This window comes from Oncorhynchus keta, chromosome 5 (genome assembly GCF_023373465.1).
Source record: "Oncorhynchus keta strain PuntledgeMale-10-30-2019 chromosome 5, Oket_V2, whole genome shotgun sequence".
Lineage (NCBI taxonomy): Eukaryota > Metazoa > Chordata > Actinopteri > Salmoniformes > Salmonidae > Oncorhynchus > Oncorhynchus keta.
Genome location: NC_068425.1, coordinates 18,608,778 through 18,625,110, shown reverse-complemented (window position 1 = coordinate 18,625,110; position 16,333 = coordinate 18,608,778). Strand labels below are relative to the sequence as shown.

The window sequence follows — 16,333 nt, the reverse complement described above, 5'->3', positions numbered from 1 at the left end:
TTATCATCACAAAAAACTCACCAGAAGATGAACTTGCAGAAGCAATGAGCTCGAGTTTCGATCAGATGATTATCCCCTATGTAGTTTTTGTAGGAAATATGCAAATACTTACAGAAGAGTAGACCAGAAAGCACACCCCTTTCATCAAGACCGCCCTCAAATGAAAAGCCTGTTCTTCCCATAGCCGCCACCCACTGCATAAAAGCTGGGAGATTCAAGCAAGAACGCCAAACTTCGATTTGAAGAATTTAGCGATAGAGGCATTAGGTAGCTATGGGAAGCGCTTGACAAGTGATAGCGTGTTACTTGTATGCGGCCGCAAAATGTGACGAATAGTACGCAGATAAAAAAAAAAAATACATGATATATATATATTTTTTTTAAATATGTAGTTTAAAGAAATACGTTTCGTAAAATATTTATTAATATCACCATGCAGCCGTAAACTTCAACTCCTTCGAAGTGGATGTGTATTTTCAGCTTCAACACTTAGTTTGAACAAGATGGAAGTTATCACACCATAAACGTTCTTCGGTGACTGACGAGATGGGAAAATGGGAGATATCAATGGTAATTCCCAATGATATGCATAAGAATTTTGTAGTTGTACGACATGCGTTTAATTTAGAAATTATAACTATCTTATTAGTTTTGCTGTATTTTCAGAACTATAATGTAATGTAGGCTTTTTGAATTATAGGTTATGCACTGTTTTGAACGGAGTCAAATGCGGTTAATAGCCTAATATCTTCTTACACCTGTTGGTCATAAATCAGACAGTGCTGTCTTGTCAGAGGGTTATAGTCATGTGTAGCTATAAATGAGCCTAACGTTACTCCGTATAATCTAAGGACCTTGGCTGCTCTATTTCGAGGTGAATTGGTTATGGCAGCTAAATACTCCATCTAAACGTGAATCGATTCACAATTGCGGTAATCTTTTTAAGAATATAAAACCCTCTTTCATGTCACATCCAAAATCATTCTACAAGTGCAAAATATTGGCTACACTCACTACACAGTTTAAACCGGTTTTAACACAGTTGCAGCAGACAGTATTTTTCAGTGACGGCACTTTGTGGCATCAGGTCTTCGGTTTACACACAGGTCTTTGGAGAAGCAGTTAATTAGCATAGGTAGTAGACTTTGTCTTCTGTCTGTCCGCCGTAACATGGACATATGTTTGTGTGGGAACCCTAACCCCATAAAGGTGGGTAGTAGTATAATATTTTTTTAAAACAACAAAACGTATTTCTTGCTGATATGAAATATATACCTGAGAAGACAACGGTCCTTATCGGAGGAGCAATAAGAGGACTGGCTCATTGTAAAGGCTGGAATGGAATTCATTGAATTGGATCAAACATATGGAAACCACACGATCGAATCTGTCCCATTTCAGCCATTACAATGAGCCTGTCCTCCTATAGCTCTTCCCACCAGCCTCCACTTGTCCGTATGTTTCCTTCGTGTTAACATTTAGAGCGAATGTCTGGGTTCTTAACAAAACTTCCCTGGCCAGAAGGCGTCTATGAATAAGCTAATGTGCAGCTAATGAATAAGACTGCAACAGATTGCCAATGCATGCATCTTGCATGGATGTCCAGTATATCCTTGTATTTAGTGTATGAATATCTGTCAGTGAGACACATATACACTTGTGTTCCCACATGTATTTCCTTTATTGATTTGTTAATAATTTTTTTTACAAGATTTGATCTCTCTCTCAAAAAAGACAAACTGGGGAGGAAGTGTAGTTCGTCACTGGGGGCACACAGTTTGAGCAAAGCTACTACAGTAAGTTATCTTATTTGAAAAATGTTCTCGCTGATATGAAAGATAAGGTGCATATCGGAATGTGTTTTTCGAAAACCGGTTTGAAAGCTATGATTTATGTTTCTTAACATTTAAAAAAGCATCAATTGTAGTTCACATATGGGAAAAAGTGTTTTCAAGAGCTATCCTGATATCATTTGTATCATTATGTTTAGTCTCAATATTGGACAATTCTTGTCTGTTTTGAATTTAGTTTGGTGCACCTAAGACTAACATAAAGATGTTACTGTATTGTATCCTTGCCCATAGAATTAGGATCTCTGTGCCTTGGCCTCATGTAGGCCTACAGATAATGTAATGCAGTATTCCATAAAGGACAATGGTGTGATATTGGTCCCATAACGACACCGATAATAGTGTCTCTTTCTTGGCCTGGTCTTTTATCAAGTGTGTATAATTAGATTGTGACACACGTCTGCCTGCCTTGAACCTCAGTAACCCTCTGTAATTTAGGAGCTGGGTAATGATTATGTGCCTTGAGTGCCCTGCCCACTATACGCATCTGCATGTCTGTCAGATGGCATATGACTTAAAATGCTCTGAATTGCTCTGCTCATACATGGATAATATAAGTGCCAATGTTAAAACCAGACTGTTTAGTTTTGACAGGGACATAGGGGGGAAAGCCTAAATTATATCAGAAAGCGGTGGACAGATATGAGGGGCGTGTATTAGAACAGAGAGGTTGATTGGGGGCTAGCGACAGACTTGTATGGAGGACTGAGTTGGGGGAGTGGGTGGAGGGATACAGTGGCAAGACAAAGTATGTGAACTATTTGGAGATACCTGGATTTCTGCATAAATTGGTCATAACATTTGATCTGATCTTCATCCAGGTCACAACAATAGACAAACAGTATGGTTAACCAATTTAGGTAAGCCAGGTAATTCCAAAGGGTTTGTACTTTTTCTTGCCACTGTAGATTTAATAGGTTACATATTTTAAAGGGGATTATGCTGATTTATTTACAGTTTCTTTGATCATGTCGTTTCAATTATTTGACCCAGGTGCCGTCTCTTTGTACCACATTGCTCTTGTCCTCAATAGGCAAGTTGTGTACCTTTTTCATGTTGTTCTTTGGAATACATTAGTTATGTTCCTTGTCCTGCTAAATATGCAGACTATTGTATGAAATGTTGTAATTCAATTTGAATTCACCCCTTTTGATTTGAACAACACTTTCCATACATATTTGCCCATTGTAGAAGTGCTCAGAAAGTGACTTTTTGGATCTGAATGACAGAGAAAGGTGCTTAAAGTTGGCATATTTTGCATACCATACCATGAGACAACCATGTCTTCATCACAGGAAAATATTTAACCTTAAACATAAAATAATATATTTGTTCAAATTGGCACATGTTGTAGCTTTGACACTATTTGACATAATCTGAGGTTGTGTTGTGCCCGCCATCAGTTGAGACACAACATGCTCTTAAATACAGGGCGGATGATCATTTACGTTAAAGGTTAAAAAATAATCATAACTTGTATTCAAGAAATGATAAATGAGTTTGACAATCCTGTTTAACCATGTATCTTTTCCAATGTTTAAGACATGGATGTCTGATGGTATGGCGGGGTATGCAAAATGGGGAAACTTTGAGCACCTCTATCTCCTGAATGTTTTGCCATTCATGTCCAAAAAGTAACTTGCTGAGCACTTCTTCCATCAGCAAACATGTATGTGGGAAAAAGGGATGCTGTCAAAGTGATTGAATTCATATTTCCATTTCTGCTCAGTGTTTTCTCTAATGTAAACAGTACAGTGTTTCTAAGAGATTTTAATTAAACCTTTTTAAAGCAAAGAAATCTCATCCAAATCTATCTTTGCTAAACCAACGTGTGAATATACTGAGAAAAATCTGTGATAGTGTGTGTACAGATGTAAACATGAGTTTGTCTTTTCACCTGTCTGCTGAATAACTGATAAACCCAAAGCGCTCCCTGTATCACAGACCTCCCAGCTGAATAACTGATAATCCCAAAGTGCTCCCTGTATCACAGACCTCCCAGCTGAATAACTGATAAACCCAAAGCGCTCCCTGTATCACAGACCTCCCAGCTGAATAACTGATAAACCCAAAGCGCTCCCTGTATCACAGACCTCCCAGCTGAATAACTGATAAACCCAAAGCGCTCCCTGTATCACAGACCTCCCAGGTGAATAACTGATAAACCCAAAGCGCTCCCTGTATCACAGACCTCCCAGCTGAATAACTGATAAACCCAAAGCGCTCCCTGTATCACAGACCTCCCAGCTGAATAACTGATAAACCCAAAGCGCTCCCTGTATCACAGACCTCCCAGCTGAATAACTGATAAACCCAAAGCGCTCCCTGTATCACAGACCTCCCAGCTGAATAACTGATAAACCCAAAGCTCTCCCTGTATCACAGACCTCCCAGGTGAATAACTGATAAACCCAAAGCGCTCCCTGTATCACAGACCTCCCAGGTGAATAACTGATAAACCCAAAGCGCTCCCTGTATCACAGACCTCCCAGCTGAATAACTGATAAACCCAAAGCGCTCCCTGTATCACAGACCTCCCAGCTGAATAGCTGAATAACTGATGAACCCAAAGCGCTCCCTGTATCACAGACCTCCCAGCTGAATAACTGATAAACCCAAAGCGCTCCCTGTATCACAGACCTCCCAGCTGAATAACTGATAAACCCAAAGCTCTCCCTGTATCACAGACCTCCCAGGTGAATAACTGATAAACCCAAAGCGCTCCCTGTATCACAGACCTCCCAGCTGAATAACTGATAAACCCAAAGCGCTCCCTGTATCACAGACCTCCCAGCTGAATAACTGATAAACCCAAAGCGCTCCCTGTATCACAGACCTCCCAGCTGAATAACTGATAAACCCAAAGCGCTCCCTGTATCACAGACCTCCCAGGTGAATAACTGATAAACCCAAAGCGCTCCCTGTATCACAGACCTCCCAGCTGAATAACTGATAAACCCAAAGCGCTCCCTGTATCACAGACCTCCCAGGTGAAGTGTCTACATTTTTCTCACAAGGCGGGCATGCCTCTGAATAGACTTACTGTGATGGACTATAAACATCAATCTGGTCTCACAGTTGGTCATTATGGTTTTTAGGATCTGTCCTGTCAGTGGTCTACATGTCTCCCCATCTCATTGTGTGAGTTCCTCCTTTCCACCCAGAACCCAGTGCAGGAGTGGGGTGAGGAGTTTGAGGAGGGGGCGTTGTATGGAATCACCCTGCGTCGGGAGCCCGTCCAGATACCAGCCAGCCCCACCGAGGCCCGGCCATGCGTTGCCTTCGTCCAGTACCGGACCTGCAAGGTGCGCAGGCTGAAGGCAGCCACCCTGAACCGGCTAGTGAGCCACCTCCTGGACCCCTGCTGCCAGGAGCCTGACTACAGACGGATCTTTCTGTCCACCTACCAGACGTTCACCACTACCAGTGCACTCATTGAGCTGCTCTTCCAGAGGTGGGCCATGTCATTAAGTTACAGCACTCATAACTACTATCATGTTTCACCTGACCATTGTCTCAGAGCATAATGCAGAAGCTGTTTCACTGTTAAAATTAGACAGTATAAAATGATGTGAGCAAGTTGTTTGATCTCTGTAGTTTGAAAACACCTTGGCCGTGTAGTTTTACCATCTTCTATCAAATGAATGTTTGGTGAAATGACCTAAAAATGTCTCTCCCTCTCTCTTCTCTCTTTTTTACATATTACGAGTGACCACAGTAACAAATAAGATTAGCCAAATTGGATTCAGAATGTTATGTTGGACACAGATGAGAGGGTATGTCGAGAGTGGCTGTTTTTGAACAACACCTCTTGCTGTGTAAGGTCACTTAGTTTCGTCAGATAGTCATTTTGTGAGGGAAGCAAGAAAGAAAAAACTCAGCATCTTTGATGTAATGATAATAAGCACCCAGCAGGTAGTTAGCCATTACAGGTTTTACAACAACAACATTTATTCACTGAGTTTGGAGTGAGGTCAGTGTCAGGATAACAACAGAGCATAGAGACAGACCAAAGAAAAACAGTCTGAAGAAAAATATGACCAACAGGACAGTGGTCCAGTCACGGTTGAGATGAGTCTGACACTCTTCCTAATTGTTCTCACAGGGACAATGAGGCTTCAGATGTGTACAACAGTGAATGTCACAGGAGGTGAGCTGGCTGCTTTTCCCTTGATCACATTTATTTCCTTGACTCTGAAACAGGGAAGACATTGTTTCATCACGTTGTCTCCTCAGGCGTCTGTTGCCCCTGATCCAGACTTGGTTGGAGGAGTACAGTGAGGACTTCCGGGATACTCCTCAGCACCCCTCCCTAAGGCTGCTGTTGGACCACCTGCACTGCCTGTCCTCCTTCTGTTCACTGGCCCAGCGCTCTGAAACTCTGCTTAATAAGTTCCAGAGAGAAGGTACAGGATTCTCAATTTACTTGTTTTTCCTAACCGTTTCTGTGAATTGCCTTTGATTTTTTATACCATTGTTGAACCCCTTCTGTCATTCCTCTCTCCTTTAATAGAAATGGATACTGGTGGCCATTCTGCCCAGGCTGAGGTTAATCAGGAAGACGAGAGCTCAGGGGAGGAAGGCCTAGAATGGGACAGCCCACTGGATCAGGGTGACATCATGGACTTCTCAGTCACAGGCATCGCAGAACAGCTCACCCGACTGGACGCTGTAAGTGTCAATCATGGCAGATAATTTCTGACTCTTAATATGCGTCCTCAGGAGGGGATCACTAACACTCTTTTTCCATTTTACCTTCCTTATCTGTGCATCTCTCAGGGGCTGTTTAGGAAGGTGGTTCCCTACCAGTGTCTAGGCTGTGTGTGGTCCCAGAGAGACAAGAAGGAGAACCTGTCTGCTACCGTTAGCGCCACCATTGCCCAGTTTAATGCAGTCACCAACCGAGTCATCACCTCCCTGCTCTGCCGGCCCACCTCCAGCCCCACTTCTGTCCTCAGGGCCTCCAGCCCAGCTCAGAGGGCCTGCGTCATTGAGAAGTGGATCAGAGTAGGACAGGTCAGACACATCTAGGGACTTGGACCATTTGAGGGATACAATTTCAAGTCCAAGTGCATCCTTCTTACACAACGTTAACCTGCATCCTGGTTCTCAGTGCGTTTAGTTGTAAGTAGTAAGTTCTAAGTCAGTCTCTAACTTGTGACTGTTTTCTGAAACAGGAGTGTCGGCAGCTGAAGAATTTCTCCTCTTTGAGGGCCATCCTATCTGCCCTTCAGTCCAATGCTGTCTACAGGCTGAGGAAGACGTGGGCTGCTGTGTGTAGGTACGGACTGTCGGGTCATACTGGAAGGGTTAGTTGAGTCATGAAGCTAGAGGGCCAATAACATTGACTGAATATGGCAAAAGAAAATAACAAGGGTGTCCTTATCCTCTGAGAATGTAAGGCTTAGTAAGGAAATGATTTACTAGTAATTGACCTACATTATTCAACTAACCTTAGTTTGTACTTCATGCCATAACTATGCAATAAGCAATTTTTATTGAGTCAGTCAAGAATAGTTGAACAATAATTTTAGGTCATGCCTTACCAACTCTAAATCCTTTTGAAGCTTCAAGGATATCTTTTGTAATGAAGTTGCTAGTGGTGTCTTGTCTGAGTGTTATTTTTGGATTGATTTCATTGGTTTGTTTTTCTTCAGGGACAGCGTGGCCATCTTTGATAACCTCTGTGAAACCTTCCCTGATGAGAACTGTGTGTTGAGCAACAGAGAGATCATTGTGGGGGTAAGAATCAAGTACCTTAAGGAAATTGATTTGAATTCATTTTTCTTTACTTGAGTCTCTGCACAAATGTAATGCAGACGATATGACACTGTTGAAATACACAATATGGAGTGTTTTATTGTTTTGAGAGCAGTTGACTTTTACTTACATCTTAAGGGACCTTGATATTCTACTTTTACGACTTATTAAAACCCATCTTTCTGTCAAGTTAATGCTTAGTGAAATTGCCTTACAATGTGTTAATAGTAAGCCATTGTCCCAAAGCAAAAGAGAGGGTGTTCTATTTTTCTGTCGGCTCTGGGTGTTTGCGTCAAATCTTTGCTAGGTCTGGTTACAGTGAGCGGGCTCTAAAGTAAAATTCTACATATTGTCCAGAATTTCCAAATAACATGCTAATATTAGCATCATTGTCAACAAGCACTACACTAATGACAATTTACCCAGCAGTTCCTTGAGAAACACCTTCATTTGCCTCACGTCTTTATTTAATTGTACTGTATTGGTCCACCCCTTGTTCAATTGAACTGTTCCAGAAAAATAGTTTCAGTTGCTCCCTGTGTCTGCATTAACAGCCTCACAGGATTTGTGCTTTTGACACATGTTCTTATCAAAATGCTCCTTAGCACAAAACTGCTTTTGTTCACATGTTTGCATGGATTTTAAAAGCTCAATATATTGTTTACATAATGTGTGTGTGTGAGGGTCTATTTTAAGAACAACCAATGTGGTGTTGACCCTATAAGCTGGTAAAGTAAGTTCTGACCTAGAACATATTTGACTGACTCTTTGCATATGCTGTAGGTCATTGCAGATGAGTGGACAGGTTGACAATGGAAGGCCATAAATGCAGACTGAATTTAGCTTCTATCTGACCCCGTTTCAGGATGGAAGCCAAACAGCCATGGATAACATTTCTCCCAAGATATCCAAGCGATGTCCTATTGCCAGACAGATGGTAAGCAATGCTTCAGAGAGCGATTAAGAGACATTGCAGACATGATATGTAGACATGAGATATATATCTATCTATATATAGCGGGGGTCAATAAGTTTGAGTTTAGCTTTCACTTCTTTCCATGCAACATTAAATGGACAGAAATGATAACAGAGGCCTCCCAAGTGGCGACGTGGTCTAAGGCACTGCATCACAGTGTTGCAGCTTCACTACAGCATGCGGTTTGATCCCAGGCTGTGTCACACCCGGCCTTGACCGGGAGTCCCATAAGGCGGTGCACAATTGGCCCAGCATTGTCCGGGTTAGGGGAGGGTTTGGCTGGGGGGGGCTTTACTTGGCTCATCGCACTCTAGTGACTCCTTGTGGCGGGCCGGGCAACTGCAAGCGGACTCTGGTCGTCAGTTGAACGGTGTTTCCTCCGACACATTGGAACAGCTGGCTTCCGGGTTGAGCAGGCGTTAAGAAGCGCGGCTTGGGGTGGGGGGGGTCATGTTTTGGAGGACGCGTGAGTCGACCTTCGCCTCTCCCAAGCCCATTGGGGAGTTGCAGCGATGAGACAAGATCGCAATTGGATATCACGAAAAAGGGGCGTATAAAATAGAAATGATAGCAGAATTCTGTGTATCTGAAAGTAAAAAAAATACATATACATTTATTATAAGCTATTACGGGGGGTGGAAAGGGGAGGAAGCATCCTAGTACTGTCTACTCAGTATTTTGCGGTGGCAGTTTCTGCTTCTTGAAGTCACATGTAACCCCCTATCCCCATCAGCTTTTAACCCACGAGGAAAAATCTAGGAGAAATCTATTCAAAGACCGAGAGTGTCATGTGTGGCAAGAGGAAGCCATCCTATCCTTAGCCACTGATGTTTCAAATGGCCACAGATTACTAGGCTATGAAAGGACAGTAATCATAGACCAATACCTTTTCTAGCATCATATGCACATTCTCTAAAGCTGTGTTACTAGAATCCTCTGCTGACATGCTGTCTCTGTACTGTTGTCTCCTCAGAGCACCTCCAATGGGGTTGTTCCTTACCTGGGCACATACCTGACTATCCTCACAATGCTGGACACTGCTCTACCAGATACTGTGGAGGTAAGCAAACAGCCATTGAAACAGACGTCTCAGTTATGGCAGCTACTTTAAGTTAACTCTATATATTGACTTTAGCGGATTGCTATCTTAATGTTTATTATTGATAATAAATATTCCATATTGTCAGGTATAATAGCATGTTGTGCTATTTTTGACAGAGGGACCTCATAAACTTTGAAAAGAGGAGGAGGGTAAGATGTTGCTGTTTTTGTCTTCGATCTCTAAACCTGTTGGGAATAGGATTTTATGTAAAGAAAACAAAAGATGCAGTACGAACATGTCCAATAAATATTTCACCCTTGTTATATGACATGCATTGAATTGGTTGTACACTCACCACCACATTTTAGTGGTACTTTCACATGCCGAAGGGAAAAGTGCACACCTTTATGCTTAAGGATGTTTGCTTACTGCTCTAAATTACTATCTCCTAGCCTTTACTGGAGCCCCATGACTGTTAAAATTGTTGTCAGGTGTTACTAGTTCAGGACACGTTACATAACAACCACATAGCTGACATGGGCTCATGATCTCCCTCTCTCTGCAGGAGTTTGAGATTCTCTCTCAGATCCGGCAGCTCCAAGCCTCCTGCTCTCAGTACAACCTGCCCCATCACACCAGGATCACTGCCTGGTTGCAGGGCCAGAAGCTGCTCACTGACCAGGAGAGGTGAGAACCTGTCCCCCCCACTGCTTTTATTGTAGATCAGTGAGGAGATAAAGAGCTGGTGAGCTTTGTAGGATTGATAAGGCCTAATAAAGTCTTAAAACTATGCCCCTTATAGCCAATAAACCCTTTATACAACCTGAATTGTCTCTTTCTAATATACTGTATACCCAAATGTACTACTCAAATGACATGTAAAACACAATTCCCATAATCCCTACCCTGGTTTTGCCTGTTAAGGAAAATAAATAGAAAACCCATCTAGAGCTGGGGTTGACACAGGGCTGCAGTGTGTTCAGGCTTTTAGAATCAGATGTGTTAGTGCAGGGCTGAAACAAAAGGCTGTATACATTTAGACAAGTCCACCCTGACTTTGGGGCTCATAAGTGTTTTCTGTGTTCTGCCACAGCTATGAACTATCCAGAAACCTGGAGCTTCCAATAGACCTCTGCTCCCCAAGCGCCTGGAGCCACCGTTTGCTCAGCAAGAAACTGTCCTCGTGAGTACTGAACACTTCTCTTAATAGCAGTTGCCATCTTGTTAAGTCTACTCAAGACAGTAGTATTCACCCCATCTCTAACATATACAACTATTGTAACATTGTTGCAAATAAACAAGAACTGTAAAAGAACAATGACAAAATGCAGTATTTAAGGTTTTACTAGTGTACGTTGACCACATTTGTTAATTTAGTGGAAAGTTCTAACTGTGTGTATTTGCAGACTCCTGAAAGTGAGTGAGGGATCCAGCAGGAAAACCCATGCAGACGAGATCAGTGTGTCGTCTTCAGGGTCCAGTGGCTCTGAGATGGAGGATCTCTCCACCCCTCCCTCCACACTCCGACTGCTGGTACAGTTCTCGCCGATCCCCTTTAGAAATGCCTCTGACTGTCTCTCTCTTTCTGTCAGTCATTGCACACCCTGGTTAAAACGGTTTCAAATGTTTTAATAGAACACACTGCACTACAAAACATCCTCTAGTTACACTTTACTAATACCAGTAGTTACACCATGAAGCAATTCAAAAGTAATTGCCATTATATGTCTTTTTCTATAACCTCCCATTCATAACAGTGATCCCCATTGACATCTCATCGAAACTGATGTCCTTGAGAACTGGAATGTCTTTTGACCCGGTCCTCGAAGCCAAGCAGGAGTGGTGTTTGCTTAGCACATGCCTCACTGGTGAAGCATGGCTCAATACTTCAGTTGTCCACAAATGTGCTGAGGTCAATGTCTCAGACAGACAAACTGAAAGACTAATTCATTATTTCCATAGGCACTCATGCATGTACGGTCTCTCTACCTTGTCCCAGTCTCTGTCCAGCTCCTGTCAAAATGTGGCGGAGGCCTTACCCTCCTCCCTGGATGGCTCCACTCCCTCCAGTTGTTCCTCCAGTTCTCAGCCTGACCTCTCTGCTCCAGTGGCTGCCCACCCTAAACCCATGCTGGCCTCTCATCACAAGCGCTCTGTGTCCATGACCTCCCTCCCCCTCTACAACAGACAGGTGGCTGACTCCTGTATAGTGAGGGTCAGTGTGGAGGCTGGCAACGGAAACATGTACAAGAGCATCCTGGTGAGCTTGGGTTGGGATCTGGCGGTAGGGATTATCTTGGGGTCCTGTTATGGAAATGTAAAAGGGATCATGTGTGTAGTACTCTAGCTCTGTACATTTGGTTATGATGACATCTAAGATAAGAACTGCTGTGTTGGTTACATTGACATTCTAGTTATTTGGCAGACGCTCTTATCCATAGCGACTTCGTTATTGCGTTCAGCTTAAGATAGCTAGGTGAGACAACCACATATCACAGTCGTAGTATGTACATTTTTCCCCAAAGAAGTTATCAGCGAAGTCGGGGGGGGGGGTGTTATTTAAGATACTCTGGTTGGTTGAAGGGAGGTTTTGCAGCCAAAGCTTTCGCTACCTCATTACAGCATATTAACTGCTTGTTTGACTTGTCCTTCTCAGCTGACTAGTCAGGACAAAACTGCCCAGGTGATCCAGAGGGCCCTGGAAAAACACAACCTGGAGCACCTGACCTGTCAAGACTTCACCCTCACACAGTTGATCTCCCAGGAAAGAGGTGAGCTAAAACAATCAGTGCTCTTACACAGTACAATGCCCACTCAAAGATGCCACATCACTGTGCAGATCAGTGTTGGTCAAGCAAAGAGTTGTTATAGTTTGGCATTAACTACACCTACCTATAGTAGAAATATTACTGAAGATATTATTGTCCTGGAATGATTGACTTTTTAATAGTGTACACATATACTGTATGTAATATTCTCCTTTCTCATACCAACCGCCACATCTTCTGTTTTTCAGAGTTGCTCATTCCGGACAAAGCTAACGTCTTCTACGCCATGTGCACGTCAGCGAACTTTGACTTTGTTCTGCACCAGTGTCCACTGGGTCAAAGGAAACCTCTGTGTGCTACTTCCAGCCTTGGACGTTATTCAAAGTAGACACCGTTCTATGGCAATGATGAGTAACTGCAAACTAGGACTGAGTTCAAAGGATTTTTTACAGACATTTACCTGGTTGTAGTTTTTGTTTTTAATAACTTTATTTTATGACGAAAATCATGTTTAAATGTTCCATGATGGACAGACCACTGCTTGGTTTGTTGTCAAGTGCGTGCCATGAGAGGAACAGGTGGAAGATGATAGTATGATGGCACGTCATGTAAAATACACGTGTTGTGTGTGTATATACGTCTGTAGACAACAGATTTGGGGCTACATTTTTGAACAGAATGTCCTTTATTTATTGGTGGAGCGAACTCTACATCAATTCCACCATTCAACACTCAACATTCCTACTAGACATCCCTGAGATGCTTTACTTTGTGGGAAATAGTCACATTGGAACAGCATCAGCAGTGACTCTTTCCCTCAGTCACACACCAATATACAGACACGTAATAGTTGTTTCCTCTTGTCTCTTCTCCTCTGAGCAAAACCAGTCACCTATTTGTTTTAATGAGAGACATGACTGACGTTTCCCAACAGGGAGAGACACCCTATGAGCCTTAAAGGGGAATGAGGTCACAGGAGACGGCCTGCCACCTGAGCAGTGGATGGAAATGTTCTCACCCGGATCACTATGTTCCCCAGGGTATCAGCCCGCCGTCATGGCGATACTGATTGGGGCTGTGCGTGTGAAAGGAGGGACTGCCCTGACTGGCTGGATAGCATTCCACATACGCTACAGTCAGCTGCTGTAGAGGGGACACTGACAAACATTTATGGACTCAGACTGTCAAAGTTTTAATGATGGTGATAATGTGTGTGTTAAATGATTCTGTGTTGCATTTCAGTGTTAATACTTAGATTTTTTTTTTTTTCCATTGTTTTCTATTTGTCTCCTATAATGCTCTTGATGATTAGGTGGGCCTCCATGGCTGTGTTGCCTAGCTACCCAAACTACTTGTTCCGGCCAAATGCCACGCCAACGGACGTTAATTTCTCCTCCGCAATGAGTTTGGATCTGATTACCTCCCTGATGATTTCTAGAATGAAAATCCAATCTAGACCGTCTGATTGGTTCCAGAAACCAATGGGTTGAGCCAGAACACGTGGGTAAATGGGCATTTTGAAAATTAGTCATTGGCTTTGATATGCTGATGGGTTAGATATGATCAACCGCTGATGCCTTGTTTTGTACAACACCCCTCATTATGACGTCGCCACAAACGACTTCAATGATCGCACTCTCAGACTGAAGTCTGTTACCAACGATAGAGCAGCGGAAGAATTCAGTTTGAGTCATCAGGCAAGGCTGTGTGCACTTGTCAATTGAATGTAAAGTATACTGAACGAAAATATAAGCGCAACAATTTCAAATACATTTACTGAGTTAAAGTTCACGTAAGGAAATCAGTCAAATTAAATAAATTCATTAGGCCCTAATCTATGGATTTCACATGACTGGGCAGGGGCGCAGACATCGGTGGGCCTGGGAGGGCATAGGACCACCCACTTGGGAGAGTGGCACACACACTGGGGAGCAAGGCCCAGCCAATCAGAATGATTTTTTTTCCCACAAAAGGTTTTTTATTACAGACCGAAATACTCCTCAGTTTCATCAGCTGTCCGGGTGGCTGGTATCAGACGATCCCACAGATGAAGAAGCTGGATGTGTAGGTCCTGGACTGGCATAGTTACACGTGGTCTGCGGTTCTGATGCCGGTTGGCCGTAATGTCAAATTCTCTAAAACAACGGCTTATGGTACAGAAATGAACATGCAGTTCTCGCGCAACAGCTCTGGTGGACATTCCTGCAGTCAGCATGCAAATTGCCCATTCCTTCAAAACATCTGTGGCATTGTGTTGTGTGACAACTGCACATTTTAGACTGGCCTTTTATTGTCAGCAGCACAAGCTGTACCTGTGTAATGATCAAGCTGTTTTAATCAGCTCCTTGATATGCCACACCTGTCAGGTGGATGGATTATTTTAGCAAAGGAAAAAATGCTCACTAACCGGGATGTAAACAAATTTGTGCACAACATTTGAGTGAAATAAGCTTTTTGTGCATATGGAAACATTTCTGTGATCTTTTATTTTAGCTCATGAAATCATGGGACCAAGACTTTACATGTTGCATTTGTATTTTTGTTGAGTTTTTATTCTAAACCATGCCAGGTTTCTTGACTGTTTAAAACTTGCAGATGAATCACCGATTGATAGGCATTTCCAAAATAGTTTTTAAAAATATCAGTGTACGACACTACAGTAGCTCAATTTAGATGTTTAGAAGGACTATCATGCAAATAAGTGTTTGATATATTAAAACTTTCCACTATGATTGAACCAAGTTGGTTATGCAACATTCTGAAAAAAGGTGAAAAGAAATTCAAACACTTAGGCGCTATAAATAACTCGAGGTGCTTTCATCTGCCAGATCATTGACGTAACCCTTTCATCCAGCGCTTGCAAATGGGTCATTTGAACCCTAAGGTTGCTTAGTTGTCTCTTTGAGATGAATAGCGTTGTGTTAAATATATATGACTTGTACAATGCTATGTGAAAATCCTGCAAACATGAAAAAAAATGATTGATTCAAGCAAAAGGACATCTCAGAAATGCCTGCACTTTTACTGGGCTGCCCAGTTTCATTGTCTCTGTGCTCCAAATAAAGTTTCTCTACACCTTCTCTGTGTTTGTCAACATTTCTTATACTGTATTTCCCTTTATCATTCTAAGATTATTGGTTTCCATATCTCTGAATATATAGGCTGACATATGCCATTCTGTAAGACTGGCACTTATATTCATGATGTAATTCAGTGTTCCCCAACTGGTGCCATGAATTTGGCCCACGGGTGATTTTATTTGGCCCCCCAAGTTTTCTGAACAAAAAAAATAATTCACTTTTATTTGTTTTAGTTGTTGGACATAAAATACTACAAACACCAGCAAATCAGGTCCAGGTGATTTTAATTTGGCAAATGTGTTCTAAAGTACTCCCACCCATATTAGAGTGATATACCTGATTGTTCAAAACATTAGGAACACCTGCTCTTTCCATTACATAGACTGACCAGGTGAATCCAGGTGAAAGCTATGATTCCTTATTGATGTCACCTGTTATTGTAGATGCAGGGGAGGAGATGGGTTAAAGAAGGATTTTAAGCTTTGAGACATTAGATTTTTAAGCCTTGAAACAATTGAGACATAGATCCTGTATGTGTGCCATTCAGATGGCGAATGGGCAAGACAAAATATTGAAGTGCCTTTGAACAGGGTAGGTTCTAAAGGTGAAATGAAAAAGGTGCCAGGCGCACTGGTTGAGTGTGTCAAAAACTGCAACACTGCTGGGGTTTTCATAGTGATAGGGAAACAAAAGCTTCTTGATTAGATTGTGTTTAGTCACACGTACAAGGAAGCAGATGTAATTGCAGGGAACAATGAAAATGTTATCCCCGGGATCCAAGAGTGCAGGTAAAAAAATAAGTGAATGAGACAAAATATGGATAATAATAATTAATACAAATAAAACCCTTTTACAAC

The 16,333-nt window shown here is 42.3% G+C and overlaps 1 protein-coding gene and 2 long non-coding RNA genes across 6 annotated transcripts; 2 read left to right on the top strand and 1 right to left on the bottom strand.

Moving 5' to 3' along the window:
• The first annotated feature begins 228 nt into the window (after nt 1-228).
• On the top strand, nt 229-15,475 carry LOC118384616 (ral guanine nucleotide dissociation stimulator-like 1). 2 transcript variants are annotated; one of them, XM_035771296.2, is made up of 17 exons: nt 229-570; nt 5,015-5,304; nt 5,956-6,000; nt 6,087-6,256; nt 6,364-6,521; nt 6,630-6,866; nt 7,028-7,131; nt 7,508-7,592; nt 8,476-8,547; nt 9,560-9,646; nt 9,805-9,837; nt 10,194-10,315; nt 10,722-10,811; nt 11,035-11,161; nt 11,628-11,888; nt 12,285-12,399; nt 12,645-15,475. In XM_035771296.2, exons 1-17 carry the CDS (start codon nt 547-549, stop codon nt 12,782-12,784), a joined length of 2,160 nt encoding a protein of 719 aa, XP_035627189.2. In that variant the 5' UTR covers nt 229-546; the 3' UTR covers nt 12,785-15,475. The 2 variants fall into 2 exon arrangements, with proteins under 2 accessions (XP_035627189.2, XP_035627188.2); XM_035771295.2 differs by lacking the exon at nt 229-570 and adding an exon at nt 582-1,209.
• Nucleotides 3,677-4,687, bottom strand: LOC127930037 (uncharacterized). 2 transcript variants are annotated; one of them, XR_008136583.1, is made up of 4 exons: nt 4,589-4,687; nt 4,238-4,384; nt 3,846-4,041; nt 3,677-3,796 (listed from the first exon to the last, which is right to left on the bottom strand). It is a non-coding gene; the product is annotated as an uncharacterized LOC127930037 (long non-coding RNA). The 2 variants fall into 2 exon arrangements; XR_008136582.1 differs by lacking the exon at nt 4,589-4,687 and adding an exon at nt 4,442-4,558.
• Nucleotides 3,850-4,986, top strand: LOC127930038 (uncharacterized). Of its 2 annotated transcripts, none has more exons than XR_008136585.1 (3): nt 3,850-3,999; nt 4,449-4,742; nt 4,792-4,986. It is a non-coding gene; the product is annotated as an uncharacterized LOC127930038 (long non-coding RNA). The 2 variants fall into 2 exon arrangements; XR_008136584.1 differs by having other exon boundaries at nt 4,596-4,742; nt 4,792-4,985.
• Nucleotides 15,476-16,333: the final 858 nt, after the last annotated feature.

Excerpts from the sequence above, each read along its gene's own strand:
- LOC118384616 (XM_035771295.2), top strand. The coding sequence starts at position 1,171 with ATGGACATATGTTTGTGTGGGAACCCTAACCCCATAAAG. Across the intron at positions 6,867-7,027 it reads AGTGGATCAGAGTAGGACAG|GAGTGTCGGCAGCTGAAGAA; the intron begins GTCAGACACATC and ends TTTCTGAAACAG. Across the intron at positions 11,889-12,284 it reads ACATGTACAAGAGCATCCTG|CTGACTAGTCAGGACAAAAC; the intron begins GTGAGCTTGGGT and ends TGTCCTTCTCAG.